This window comes from Geospiza fortis, unplaced genomic scaffold, assembly GCF_000277835.1.
Source record: "Geospiza fortis unplaced genomic scaffold, GeoFor_1.0 scaffold66, whole genome shotgun sequence".
Lineage (NCBI taxonomy): Eukaryota > Metazoa > Chordata > Aves > Passeriformes > Thraupidae > Geospiza > Geospiza fortis.
This window is the reverse complement of record NW_005054312.1, coordinates 1,143,300-1,157,300: the sequence shown is the minus strand read 5'-3', so window position 1 is coordinate 1,157,300 and position 14,001 is coordinate 1,143,300. Positions and strand designations below refer to the sequence as shown.

Here is a 14,001-nt window from a genome sequence, read left to right as displayed (position 1 = left end):
ATCTTTTGCTGCTGATAAATGGCCTGAAACTTAACCTTTTACCTTCTTCCGGTTATCTAATTAGCAGATAAACTTTCAAGAAGGGCACTCATCCTCTCCAGAATGAAGCTTCACCCTTATGATCAATGTGGTATTGAATCAGGCAAGGAGCCAAGCACAGAGTTATCTTGCTCAGCCAGAAAGCTGTTCTGCAGAATTTCAGCCAAAGGCTCAGTATGCATTTTAATTGAAGTGAAGGAAAAAAACATCTGAAATGTACGAAAGTGGAATGTTTGTGGGTGGTAGATGCAACATGAGAGGAAACAGAATCAGCAGAAAAACAAAATATATCGACATTTGTAATTTAACAAAATGTTTTCTCTATTAATCACTAAATTGACAGGGTTGAGCTAATCATTTTATGAATAAGATTATGCATGTTACTAGAAGCCCTTAGTACAATGATCTTGTCAACAAGAAAAGATGGATATGTATTTCAAGGCATCAGCAGACTGTTACAGAGAAATCCTTTTACAGAAGCACAAGCTGGCAGTGTGAACACAACATTTGCACTGAACTTTCTCAGACTTGGGTTACATTAAAGGCTACCACTCAACCTCTTCTCTTTTTGCTTTGCTTCCCGTTTTCTCTCAGTGACAGAATTTACTTTTCCATTTGATAAGGTTACAAGTTGCTGGATAAAGGTTTCCCTATCTTGTTTCTAATAAACAGTAGCCTTTTATATCATTAGAGAGGCAGGTGTGACTTTTCAGCAATCTTATTGCTTTGTGTCATCACTGGAAATTCAGTGTAACCATTTCTGCTGGGCTATTCATGCTGCATTTACTTCTGATGCAGCATGAATAGCCCAGATAAACAGATGCTGAAATTCCAACAATAAGTGCTAATGTCAAATTAATTTCTACATCTCCTAATGGCCAAGATGGGCTGCAGGCATAAACTAAGGCACTGAAAAGGCTTCCCTTGTTTTTTTAACTGTGTTTCAGCTCACCCTTTGCTGTTTCAAATATCCTGGAAAAACTCCTCTTTTTTTTCTGTGCTGTCTTCTATAGGAGGCAAAAGATGCCAGCACACAATGTTTTAAACATTGAGCTATTCCCAAGAGCATTACTATTATTACCATTACAGGCTGAACAACATGCTTCTATTGCTCTCAGGAGATGAAAAGATGTCACTTGACCTGGTGCTACTTAGGCACTCAGTTGTTCTGGGACTAAAAAGAACTAAAAATAGTCCCTTTAATTAAGATGGATTTGTGAAAAAGTAAAACTTGGGGAGAAACTGCAAAAGGACTGTTCAGTGAAGTGTCTTCCTCAAAAAGAGGCTGAGCTTTACTTCTCCTGCACATGTACACACACACATATACACTGACAGACTCATCCCTCTCAGCAAGAAAATGGTAAATACTTGTTATCTCTTGCAAACATCAATCTGAAATCCCAAAGTGATTCAGAGACTTCTTTAATCACTCTGCAGGTTACACTGGAACACAAAGGATGCATTAGAAAAGAGGATCAAGAGATGGAGAAAAGCAAAAATTGACATGAAATTGCGGGACAAGTATGTTAGGAACAAAAGTGGGGGGGAAATGACAATAGAAGCTTAAAAATCACAACAGAGAAAATGAAATTGCTAAAGAAAAAACGCAGTGAGGAAAGCAACAGTAAGAGCAGAAGCCTAAATGGAAAGCTAGTCCTTTCTGTGCCATGAGAATATATGGGGTTGCTCTAGCTACTGCAGATAAAGCAGCTTTCTCCTCATACAGGCAAAAATTGAGCATTAAAAGGTTCTGTCATAGGAGACAATAGCTCTGTAGAACTCCATGAAAAGCAGGACATTCCACACCTTAGTACTTCCCCTTCCATCCAAAGCACAAAGAACCCTGTTCTGTGAAAAATCACTGAGTGGCTTCTGAGATACACAGAGTGGGGCCATCAGGAGCAGTGTCACACTAAGACATACATGCTCTATATGAGCAATTTCCCTGAAGTGAGAGTGATTGCCATCTCTGTGCTATCCTGTGAACAAATTTTTAACCCATACCTACCCAACACTCTCTTGTCTCCAACCAGTACCAGTTAAAAGAAATTATTGAGGCACCAGTTGAATCTCACTAGTACACTCTTCTGTTTCCTTGTTCACCTGACTGAACAGAAGAGCAATGATGCCTAGTTTAACACACATTTTCCCTTCAGAGGCCTTAGAACAAATTTCAAAAACCACGATCTCTCAATGAACAGGCCACTTCCATTATATAGTGTACCACCTTCCTAATTTGTGGAGCCCATCTAGAGATGTCTTTTTTGAACCCAAAATACATATTTTTTAAATATAATGATAAAATTCAGATTTGGATCACTACAAATTAGGCTGATGTAAACATCACATAAATCTTCTATTTCTGCTCAGAAAATTAACAATATGCACTTTGTTTCTTACCCATGATTTCTACCTTTGTATTTTCTTCCTTCCTTACATGTTCTTCCAGACCTGACTCCTGCATGGAAAGAGATGATCTTACACCATGCTGAGCCACAGGCAGAGATTCCACAAACTCCTCCGGTCTGTTTAGTTCCATTTTTAATTCCTTTTTCTGGCCTTCATTGTTACCACGTTGTGATTTCAAGAAAGCAACTAAACTGGGATCTGCAAGTATTGACAAAGAGACAGATAAAGATGTGACAGAAAGTCTCAAAATACTTCACATGCCTATAGCTCCTGCTATTTATGTTTCAGTCTTTCCTACATGTCCTCTTTCTCTTACCAGCTGTCACTTCTCTTCAAACTGAGGCCCTCCACTGCTTCATGACCCCTTAGACACATAAGGTGGGTGTAACTGTCTGGTGAGGAGACACCAGAGAAAGAACTGACAAATGTCTTTCAGGGTAAAGCAACCACAAAAATTCTACTTTCCCAACTTACAAATAAAGATAACTGCTTCTTTTCCCCTCACTGCCACTCAAATGGGACATCTAAACATGACTATAAACTGTGGAGAGAATTCTGGTCTGTGGTCCCTGCCAGTGGCATCAGTCTGAACACTAGAAGAATACACACGACAGACCTCACAAAAAGAATTACCTAATCTTTATTGAATTGCAGTAGAACTGCAAGTCATAGCTCAGATATTCTGTTACAGGGTGATCTTTGTTTGTCCTGAACTGACTCTCCATTCCAATTATGGTCTGACAACACCCAGAAAAAAGACACAGCCACTCTCTTCATGCTTTGAAGAGAAACATCTGGGAGGTAGATGTGTTTTGAAGGACAGATTATGTTCATATGGCTCTAAGATCATCATTTACTTTCAGATCTGCTACAGGTATCCCACATCATTTTGGATGGAGTGCAATGTCTCTGAACACTCTTCTCCAGAAGACGGTGTTGGGATGCTTATGCCAGAGGTGAACAGTGGGAGATTGTGCATTGTGCCTCAACGAGGTACAGAATTACTCCAGTAAACTGCGTCAGAGATATATAAAGAAGAACATAACACCTACAGTGGTTATTTATTCTTTGGAGGACAAAGGACAAGCAGTTGAGAAATGCTCTGTACCTGAGATAAGTCATCTGAAAAATGACTCCCATGTCTCTGAAACATCTATCCCACACTCATGATTGCTGCACGTTCTCCTCAATGATGCAGTTTAAACTATCCTTGGTGAAGGACAGGCATTCAGCCCAGTCTCAATAAAGTACTCCTATTTTTTCTGAATGCAGGCAAGAGCTCTCACTTTCTTACACTTCACTGTACAGAGCAAGGAAAGACTGTATTCATTATTTCATCATTTCACACAGTGACAAAAAAGTCACTGATGTCAATCTGTGCACAGTATACCAGAAACAAAGCCTACTTCTGTCCAGAGTCTCCACCAACAAAACCAGCACAGTACCAACAGTAAGATACTGCCCAGCACAGAACTATGTACCCATTCTCATACTTCACACCATGGAGTATCCTCTGCTTCATAATGAAGAAGTTAATTCAGGGACTGGACAGCATTTAACATGCACAAATCATTCACAATCCCGAATGTGGAGAAAAAGTCTCCTTAATTCACAGCTCTATGCCTGTCCAGCTCCTAAATCCATCTGTAAGTCAGCAATTTAGTTTAGGAGTGTTTCATCATGTATAATTCTCTACCCACAGATATTCTGGGAATTCCAAAATTACTCCCAGTTTCTTTAAGGCCTCAAAAGACTAAAGTATCTACTATTGTAATCTACAAGGCATATAAAAATACATTGCTTCAGAAAATCTTGTTGAAACATACTTACAATACATCCCATCCTTTTTCAACTCTTTAAGTATTCACTTCACTAATATCCCAAAGGACAGAGTGGTGGGGACAAGGAGGAAAAAAATCACAAATCACTCACAAGAAGCAAGTATGTAATCAGGGTATTTTTCATACACATGCCATTGTTATAAGCAGTGAAGCCAAATAAAATACTTGGGTCTCTGAATGAAGGATGTACCCAAACAATCTGGCTGCAATTATTTTGTGTAGTTCCTTTGCCATCTTTCCAGTTATACCCATGTTGCTTGCAATGAAGTCAAGATAATTAATATGATCTTTAAGCTGAACCCACAAGAGACTTAGGCATCTAAAATGCCACTCATATCTAAATTTGATGCTAGAGGACCTGAAATAATGAGAATTTAAAAAATCCTTGTCTGCCACCTACATCTGTACATCTGCTCTTCCTGAGCTTATAAATTCATCAAACTAACGCCAACCAATGTTGCAGTGGCCCAGATCACATGAAGTCCAAACACACCACATTCAGTGTTCTCCTCTACCTTGTGATCAGCTGCCAGTGACAGGCATTCTCAGAGCACCACTGTGGACGGGGCTCCAAACCAGAGACCTGCTAGAATATGCCTGTACCCAACAGTGTGATAATTAAAACATTTTTTCTAAAAGTCAAGGCTAATTTCAAGTTTTTCTGCTGTACAATTATAGGTTTGAACTGAAATCTCCCACATGCCCATATGTTCTCCCTATCCGGGTACTGACAGTTCTGGCCCGAGTTTTAGGTATTTTGGAGGGGAAGACCAAGGGTTCTTTCTCACCTCAGCATTGCTATGACACTGCTTCTTATCAGCTTCAAAAAATTACATTTTAGGACCTTAAACATTTATGTGCAACCATGTATTTGGAGTGCAAGCCAATAAAGTTCACGGATCATCTTAACTCACAGCAGAGGGGTGACAAGAAAGACTTAAGCCAAACCAACCCTCACTGAAAAATAAACGATTTAATTTCTTCACACTTAGTTCTTACACATAAGCTATTGACATGACATGGAAGCAAGATTATCCACATATGGAATGAGCAGGAATTCCAAGTTCCCATTGTTGACCTGTGAATTTGCTAAGACGTTGGGACACCTACACATTCAATAAATTGCCTCAACTCTAGAGCTGACCCTGGGAAGCACATACCCAGCTGAGCCAGAAGCCTCGCCTGCTCCTGCAGGATCTCCTCCTCAGACATTGACTGCAGCTTCTCCAAGTTCTCTTTGTGAATAGCTTGAGCTTCCTGCTCACTCTTTTGGCTTCCAAGACCCTCTCCCGTTATGAGACAAGGACGCTGAGAGGTCAAAAAGTCATCATCTTTATCTATAAGAAGCAGCAGAGAAAGCAGTTAGTGATCTGTGTCTACAGCATCATGAATAAATCTCAACTCTGTCATTAACAGGCTTGCATAATTTCTCCTTTTGTTTTTTTTTCCTTTACCTTGGTAATAAAGTTAGAATAGGAGTAAAGAAGTTTAGCTTAGCTCCAAACAAAACGAAACCATTTGTGCTTTCATCCCATGTCACAACAAACATGTTGACATAATTTCCAGCTTGTTTCTTTGGGAGCTTGAGGAAGATGGCAGGGGAAAGGAATTATGTTTCTTTAATGCAAAGCAACAGCATGAAAAGGTAAACTGCAGCATAATTCACAACTGATGCATCAGAGCATTCTTCCAACCTAGTGAATACTAGATTATTTCTCTGCCCAGGAATGCCTGAACTCACATTCATATGTCAGCTGAACCATGGCCTAGTAAATAGCTGCTGAGTAAGACAGAAAATTAGATGAGGTAAACCAGCTTCCAGATGATAAAGGATCAATTCTTAACACAGGCATGTTTGCTTCTAACAATGTCCTATACCCACCTTCAAGGGTTAAACACATTAGAGGTTACAGCAAGGGACATTCCTCCTACTCTGAACAAAACTGACTCTCCTTTATCATCTGATCTAAATCCATTTTAAATGTTCATTTCATTTAACCATAGCACCAGGTAACATGTTCCTTTGGTCAGTGTGAGACCCTCCAGCTCTTCTGTAACCCACTATACACGGATCTGACTTTGCAACTTCATTGCTTATGTTTTATTCTTATACTCCATATATTGACTTGGACCATCCCTATGCCCATAACCAGCCAGCCCTGAAAGCATCAAATCTCTGTTCAAACAGCAGCAATGACTCTCAACATAACATCAGGAAGATTTGATGTCATTGCCACAGTTGTTGTGCATATTGAGCAGAAAGAGATAAGACAGGATGAGCTGGCAAAAGCTTCAGCATACCTCCCACCACTGGCAATTAAACTAAGTATTACAACAACAAATACGTTGTTACTACAAGAAATTAAGCTCCCCCTCTTCTCTTGCTTCTAGTGATCCTGCCACAACAGTCTGGCTGAAGAGGCAAAGGCATTTTGTAGTCTCTCTGTCATGCTATTACAGTTTAAAGTGCTCATGTTCAAGAGGATGACAGCTATATGGCTGTTCTATTTCCCCTTCAGCTTTCTCAGACAGAATTATACATGTCCAATTATAGTAGGACATACACTAAGCGCAGTATAGTGACCTGGATGGTGGATTTGTGCACACCTGGCAGTTCTCTTACCAATTCTCTAACAGGGGGCAGGGCTGACACAAACCTTAGCCTAATGGTGATAATCTTCAAATGACATCTCGCCTCTATTTCAATGTGAAAAAGAGCATGTCAGGGTAAAACCCAGACACAGGGTGCTCCTAAGCACTCTGGACTGCCCCAGACAACACAAATAAAAAAAAGCCTGGAGATACTGGTAACAGTTGAACTGACTTCATCTTTCCTTGTCATGTTGCTGTCAGACAAGTAACTGCTGGAGGTGGCAGTGACTCATCAGTACTGCTTCACAGCATTCCTTATGGAGCAAAGCCACAGTCTCATGGCAGCAGATCTGGTGACAGAAAATTGAGCTTTCAAACCTTTCAGTAGGAGTGAGAACCCACATCACAGCGGTCTCAAACGCCTTCAACACAAAACCACCCTCTTCCCAAAATTGTGGAAATCGGTGACGAAACAAGAAAAACTTTACATATAACAAATTGAAAGGAAAAGGAGGACAAGAACCTTGAAAAATAAATCTAGTTCCCTGTGTGAAGCAAAAAGGAAACCAGGGAGAAAGCGAACCAAATTTTTAGAATACATCTCAGAATTTTCTCCTTAGAATTTTTTGTTTGCATCTCAGACCATTTCAAATCATAGCCACAATACAGACACTCCAACTGACCTTGAGATTCCTAAACTGAGGACAGCAATGCTACCCTAATTTAAAAACGTGGCGCGCTGATGTTATGGTTACTAAGTCTATGTAAATATGGTCAGCTGGATGAGCAGAACCTTCTCCACTTACCACCCCTGCTGCCGGGGAGAAGCGCCTCGCCCACGGATCCCACAGGATCCAAGGCATCCGGAGCAGCTGATCGTACTTCCACGCACTCGGCAGCAGAGGGAGCCGTCGCTGACTTTTCAGCAGCTCTTTTTGCTGCCATCTTCTGTGCAAAGATGCTTTTTTTTCCAGATCCCAGCTGCACCTGCAAACGGGGAAGCCACGTGTTCACTTTTCTATCCAGAGTCTCCCTACACACCTGCCACTAACAAATTTATAGATCTGATCCTAAAGACACCCTCAGATCAGACTTTGGGACATGATATAGGGAGGTTGCTGGCAGTCACCTGTCCCTTTCCGTGCACGTGTGACTATTTTTTAGCACACAGTTTACTGCTATGACAGAGAGACAAAGACATGGATGATTTTGCAACTAGAGAAGGAAGATGATTAATTATAAGTGAATTCAAGCAAGGAAAATACATCTAAAATGTCACCAAACACAATAGTTACAGCTTTCCTGCTGTTCGGAAGCTCTGCATAGCTGAATACCTTTGATTTCTGAATATAAATGGGATGTACTTCACTGTGCTCACCACATGCTTGGAACAGGCTTCTTATAAGGTGATTAGTGAGCAGCAGGGTGAAGAGATCTACACAGTAAGAAGTGGGCAAGTAGTGCTAAAATAATCCTGGTCAAATTACTGTGTTGCTTGCCTAGGTAATGGAAGGGCATGGCTCTGAACAGCCTTGCACAGGGGATGCACAGGAAATCCAAAGGAGACTAAGCAAAAAATCTCTTGCATGTCCCCAGTCCAGAGAAGAAGCTTAAAAGGCAGTCTGAACATTTGGTAGCTGCTTTGAATGCTTCTACATCAGATAAGCAAAACTGGTAGTTTAAAAAGTATTACTCTCACCTTTCAAAAAAGCTGTCCTTCAAAATAAGCTACCTCCTCAAAAGCAACCACAGCTGTCAATCACATATCAACTCCCAGCATCTGACTCCCACTCAGCTAGCAGTCCTTGCTACTACAGCAATTACTGGTAATAGCAACCATGGCTTCCAGGTTTACAGCCTCAGAAAATAATTATGTCAAAATCAAAAAGCACTGCTAAAGATAACCTGACCAACCATACTCAAATGTTATGAAGGAGAAATCAGGTGCGATTTCAATAAGAACCTGGTGGACAAAGTAACAGAGATTGCTCCTCAGAGAAAAACAAGCAGAACAGGTTCAATTCTATTACAGCACTGCAGATTTGACCCACCTTTATAAAGTTAGCCAAAGAAGGCTAAACCAAGAAGATTCCAATGTTACTTAACTGCAGGGTATGGAGTAGCTACTCGTTGGCAGCTTGGTAGAAGAACTCTCTCCTTCACTCAGATGGCAAAGCCACAGATATGTTGAGCTGGCTCATAGTCTTCAGCATACTAAATTGGTTATTTTGAGCCCTACCAAGCCCCACTAAGCATTAGGATTTAATGGGAGAAAGTCTAATCATTAACAAAGGTACCATAAAACATCTGCTCCTAATCTTACCTCACTTTTTATCTCAGAGCGGTGAAATGTCCTTGGGAATGGGTCTCCCGTGGGCACTGGCATGGTCACTGCTACTGCACTGGTATCTCGTTCCTGAAATAAAAATTCAAACCCTGTAAAACCATTGCAACAGCCAGACATGTTTGTATCATTTAACTGAGAGCAGGCTCAAAATCTTCCAGTTCTGCAGCTCACATTGTCATCAGGCTCAGAATACCTTGTGCTTATTCAGAGAGAAAGTGAGGCTATTTTCCAAAAGACTGGGCTGCCAAACTCCATGCATCACTCAAAGAATCAGATAAAGGAAAACCTAGGCCAGTGCAAAGCACAGAGAACATCCCCAGTAGAGCCCAGAAACTCACCCAAATCCACACTACAGCACATGCCTGCATGCAATCAGTGTGACCTGTAGGCAGTCAGGGCTGGAAGGCAGATCTGAAATTGTATTTAACTGACAAGAAAAAAATACACCCAAAGAGCTTTTTTCTTTCAAGGTGCTCCAGTACACTGGTCTACAGTGCTGCTACGTTACACTGTAGAAATAAAAAGCAGCCACAGAGCCCTTCATCCCTGCTTAGCTCAGAGCATTCAAATAAACAAACACTAGATCATCACACAAAAGACAGACATACAATAATTTTGCTGAAGACTGCTGTAATGTGTCGATCATGACTCTCCAATCTTTCCTCTGGATCTTCATCCTCAAAGTGGACACTAGCACTTTTGATCTTGGACTTTTTTGGAGGAGCTGGAGTGAGAGCTGGGAGAGTATCAGGAAAACCTGAGGAGGGGAAGCAATAACAACGAAAACAAAAAGCAGTCAAGTTATTGTGTACAACCACTGCGCAGTAGGTACCTGACCAAAGCCTGCTAATACACCTTTTATTCCTCTGATGAGAAATAAAGATAAGGAAGCAATAAGATGCTTAGGAGTCCCCTGTCTCTAAGTTAAAGGGTGTAGTAAAGAGAAACATGCTTAAAGATTCTATTGATGTATTGGCACAAGGTCTTTCCAAAGAGCTCCATAAGCAGAAAAGGGTACTGAGATCTCACTTCAAGTATTAAGAGAAGCAGCAAGGCTGTATAGAAACAAATATTGTCCTTGTAGGTTGTGTTGAGGCATAAAAGAGCATATTTCTGCTGCAAACTGTTAAATGTGAGGGATTTGTGTGATCATGAACAAACTCCTTTCCACCTGCCATAAGCAGATCATATTTCCTCTACCTGGAACAAAGTACTGCAAGATTTATATTGCTGCTCTTAAAAAAGCACCTTGTGCTTCTGAGCTCAAGCACATGACAAAAGTGTTACAGCTACTATTGACAGAGAAAACAAAAACAAGCCAAATGTGACAGCTGAAAACTGGAGCAGCTAGGAGAGGTAAATCTCAAAGACACTGGGTCTGGATAGCTGGCAAAATAAGCAGTGAGAGTTCAACAGCACAAATTACAGAAAACACCTCTTGCTGGCAAGGTACCACAGACAGCTGATAAATGTGGACTAAGGCACCAAAGGTGGTTCTACTGGATGCTAGCAGCATTGGACAAGCCAATTTCCATGGCTAAAGAATAAATAATACTGAAAGAAGGGCACAAAGGCAAGGGGAAAGCAACACTGGGTTGAGAGACTGAGAATCTTAGTAATTCAAAGAAACAAACAAATTTACCATCCAACATGACTACATCCTTGCTGTCCTGGAGCGGGGGTCTCTCAGCATCTGTGCTCCCTTCCTTCCCTTTCCTCTTGTCTGCTTTCTTCACAATCTTCACTGCAGGTGAAGCTCTGGCTGCCAGGAACTGGTTCTGAAAGCGCAGCAGGTCTGCCTCGGACTCCCCAGGCTTTGGTCTCGACAGCATCCTGCCTTCCTGCTCTTGCAGCCCAGCCACACGTGCTTTTCACACAGGACACCAAAACATGGAAAATGGGTAAGAGAACCGGATTTCCTGGAGATAGGATGGGGACAGCATGGGAAAACTCATTTTTGTCCCACTCTCAGGTTTCTGTACATACCACAGAACCCCTACTTCAGGATCACCCGAACACAAACACTTAAATGGGAGTCCCAGGCAAATGGAACCCTGTTCTTCACTGCTGAACAAAAGGCTATTTGACAAGCCTGCACAAGGTCTGTCAGCCAGCTAGGAGCAGAATGGCATCCAGCCAGTAAAAACACAGACAAAAAGTGCATCACTGCCAGAACGCCAACAACGCGGCCTGGGATTTGCAAAGTCAGAGTAACATCTTATCCGAGATTATAATTGAGCAACTCAAATCCAACAGATTTGAGTTGCTCAATTATCAATGCCAACCAAGAATCTCAGAGGCACAGTATCACATAAACCTCCCCCTCCAGCATACCATCTCCTCCAGATCCCTGGCAGGATGCAAGAGACTGTCCACATAGAGCTGGACAATGAAATCCCTGACTCTTTGCTCTCTTTCTCACTCAGATCTCCCAAGTGAAAAATGTCTTTCTTCCTCATGCGGACCTCCTATTCTCATTCTCTTTCACTGGCCCCTTACTGGCAGAAGCTGTGCTATTTCCAAGCATCTTCATTCACTGCCCAGGCCAATTTGGGGCTGAAAAACAATGGTGAGATTTATACAGACTTTTTTACACCGTGCACATGACAACTCGCCAGGAAGGCAACTACTCCACCTCCCATCTGCCAGGCAGGAAAATATTGGTCACTCTTGCTCCCCACTTCTGATTCTCAGAGCCTGGGACCAGCAATCCACTTCTCATGGGCAGCAAGTAAACTGTTTGCAAATACATTTCATTGTACTCCTAGCATAAGCACATATCTACTTGCTGTTTATTTATGGAGCTTGCTGCTACAACAGGGCTCCCACAGCCAGACTTCACTTGCTTGGACCCTCTTTGATATCCATAAGGAGCAGAACACGCATCCCAAGCCAAGTGTTCCCTGCCCTGTCATCACAGCCTTCAAAGCCCAAAAGAGGAGGATGCCTGCTTTAACAGGCACAAAACACACAGTTGGAAGCAAACACTGCTCCTAAGCTTTCTGCAAGAAGCCTCCTCCACACAGAGCTCAACATAAACTTGTCCAAGTCTCTCCCTACCAAAACTTAATCAAGAAATACAGCGCCCCTTCAAACTGCCTTTGTTTCTCGGGAAAACTGTCAGCACAAGAAGACAACCAAGCAGCCATTGTTAATGAGGTTGGATGGTCTTCCAGGAACCCTTTCCTCAAAGGCTTTGCTTCAACACACGTGGGACCGACCTGCAGACAGAATGAATGCAGGGAAAACTCTTGGCTTTCATCTCAGGGCACCTTTTCCCATGTCTCACAGAAGCCATCACAGCACATCAGCAACACCCCCTTGGCCATCAGGAGTCCTCATTCCTACCCACCAGAGCTCAGAGAAAGCACACAGGACTAACAGACTCCTGAGGATCAGCACTAACCCCAGCATCCTGCAGCCTGGTTACCTCCAGCCTTGCAACTGGCTACTTAAAAGCTCACCATACACCATCTGTTTGCCCAGAGGGACCTCCAGCCAGCCAGCACAAGCAACACACAAATATTGTCCTAGGAACACAGGTAAGGGATCAGAAATGCTGTCCACAGACTATGAGCACCTCTGAACTCCACCACATAGTGATTGCTGTGTGGACACACTATCATCGTACTTGATAAAATCCAACACTGGTAGGCTTTTTAATTTCTTCTGGTTCATCTGCATTTACAGTGTATTTTTCCCTCCTCAGCAGCAAAGCACAACATGCAAAGGGAGACAGTTACATCTATGAACCAGACACAGTCAAAAGAGAAAAGATGCATATGTTGAAGCAAAAAAAATCCTCTCTGACTGCTACTGTCATTTGTGAACCTTGGGGAAAGGCTTTTTACCCATTCTCAAGTGTACAGCTTTGCATCATTTTGGTGAAGTTATCAGATTTGGGCGAAAGAGGAATACAAGATCCTGCTGTCACAATTAGTGCCTCAAATTAACCTCTTCAGACCTTGTTGGTTGTGGCAAGAATTTAAAAGGAGAAGCAGAGAGTCTCTGCTCTCAGTCTCTTCTGGGCAGCCCAGCAGCCAGTGGAAAAGCACAATTTCCCCACTTGAGACCAGCAGGCAATGAAAGCCTCACTCAGGATTATTGGCTCCTTTGCAAAATGGTGACATGCATTCTCTGCTCTGTCACAAAAAGGCTTTCTGCACACGATGCTGTAATGGCCAACAGTCTTCTTGACACTTTTACTTGCTACAGAGAAAGCAGACACTGGAAAAACACTCCTCACAGATGAAAAAACCCAGCCACAAGAGTCAACTGCTGCAAGAAATTCTCCTCAAAGAGGCTCCACATCTCATGCTAGTCACAGAAGACTCAGTGACTGTGACTCTGCCTGTCGGGCACACACCGTGGGCATGCACACAGCACCCTGCCAACAGAAACGCTGCTGTTCCAGCTTGTCTCGAGTCTCCGCAATAAACAGGAACCAGAACAGCGCAAAATAAAATTAAAAGCAACAGCTGCTATTAACACACTGAAGAGTTGATGCGTGCCAGCGTTCCCACCGCGTTCACAGCCCTGATGGACTTTCACAAACTACTCTGAAAAGTCTCAACCAGCCGACGGAGACTCGGCCTGGCAAGGCCTCTCTGATGGGGGCAGGAAGGGAAGGCGAGAGGGAGGGAGGCACACAGCGGCACAGATCCCGCAGCACCTCCCTGCACGGCAGGCACGGCCACTGGACCGGCGGCCGCGCGGAACCCGTAGCCGCGCTCCTCTTTACACCAGGGTAAAGACGAAGTGCTGGGCCCTGCC

General features: G+C 42.6%; 1 protein-coding gene across 1 annotated transcript in view; it reads right to left on the bottom strand.

The window, feature by feature from the left end:
* The window catches only part of RPAP1 (RNA polymerase II associated protein 1), a 36,199-nt gene extending 24,786 nt beyond the window's left edge, over positions 1-11,413 (bottom strand). The window contains exons 1-6 of the mRNA XM_005419412.2: positions 10,871-11,413; positions 9,837-9,985; positions 9,205-9,297; positions 7,688-7,868; positions 5,450-5,626; positions 2,440-2,646 (exon numbers count right to left, since the gene is read on the bottom strand). Of these exons, the coding sequence (XP_005419469.1) occupies positions 2,440-2,646; positions 5,450-5,626; positions 7,688-7,868; positions 9,205-9,297; positions 9,837-9,985; positions 10,871-11,060 (997 nt within the window). The 5' untranslated portion in view covers positions 11,061-11,413. The remainder of the gene's footprint in view (positions 1-2,439; positions 2,647-5,449; positions 5,627-7,687; positions 7,869-9,204; positions 9,298-9,836; positions 9,986-10,870) is intronic.
* Positions 11,414-14,001: the final 2,588 nt, after the last annotated feature.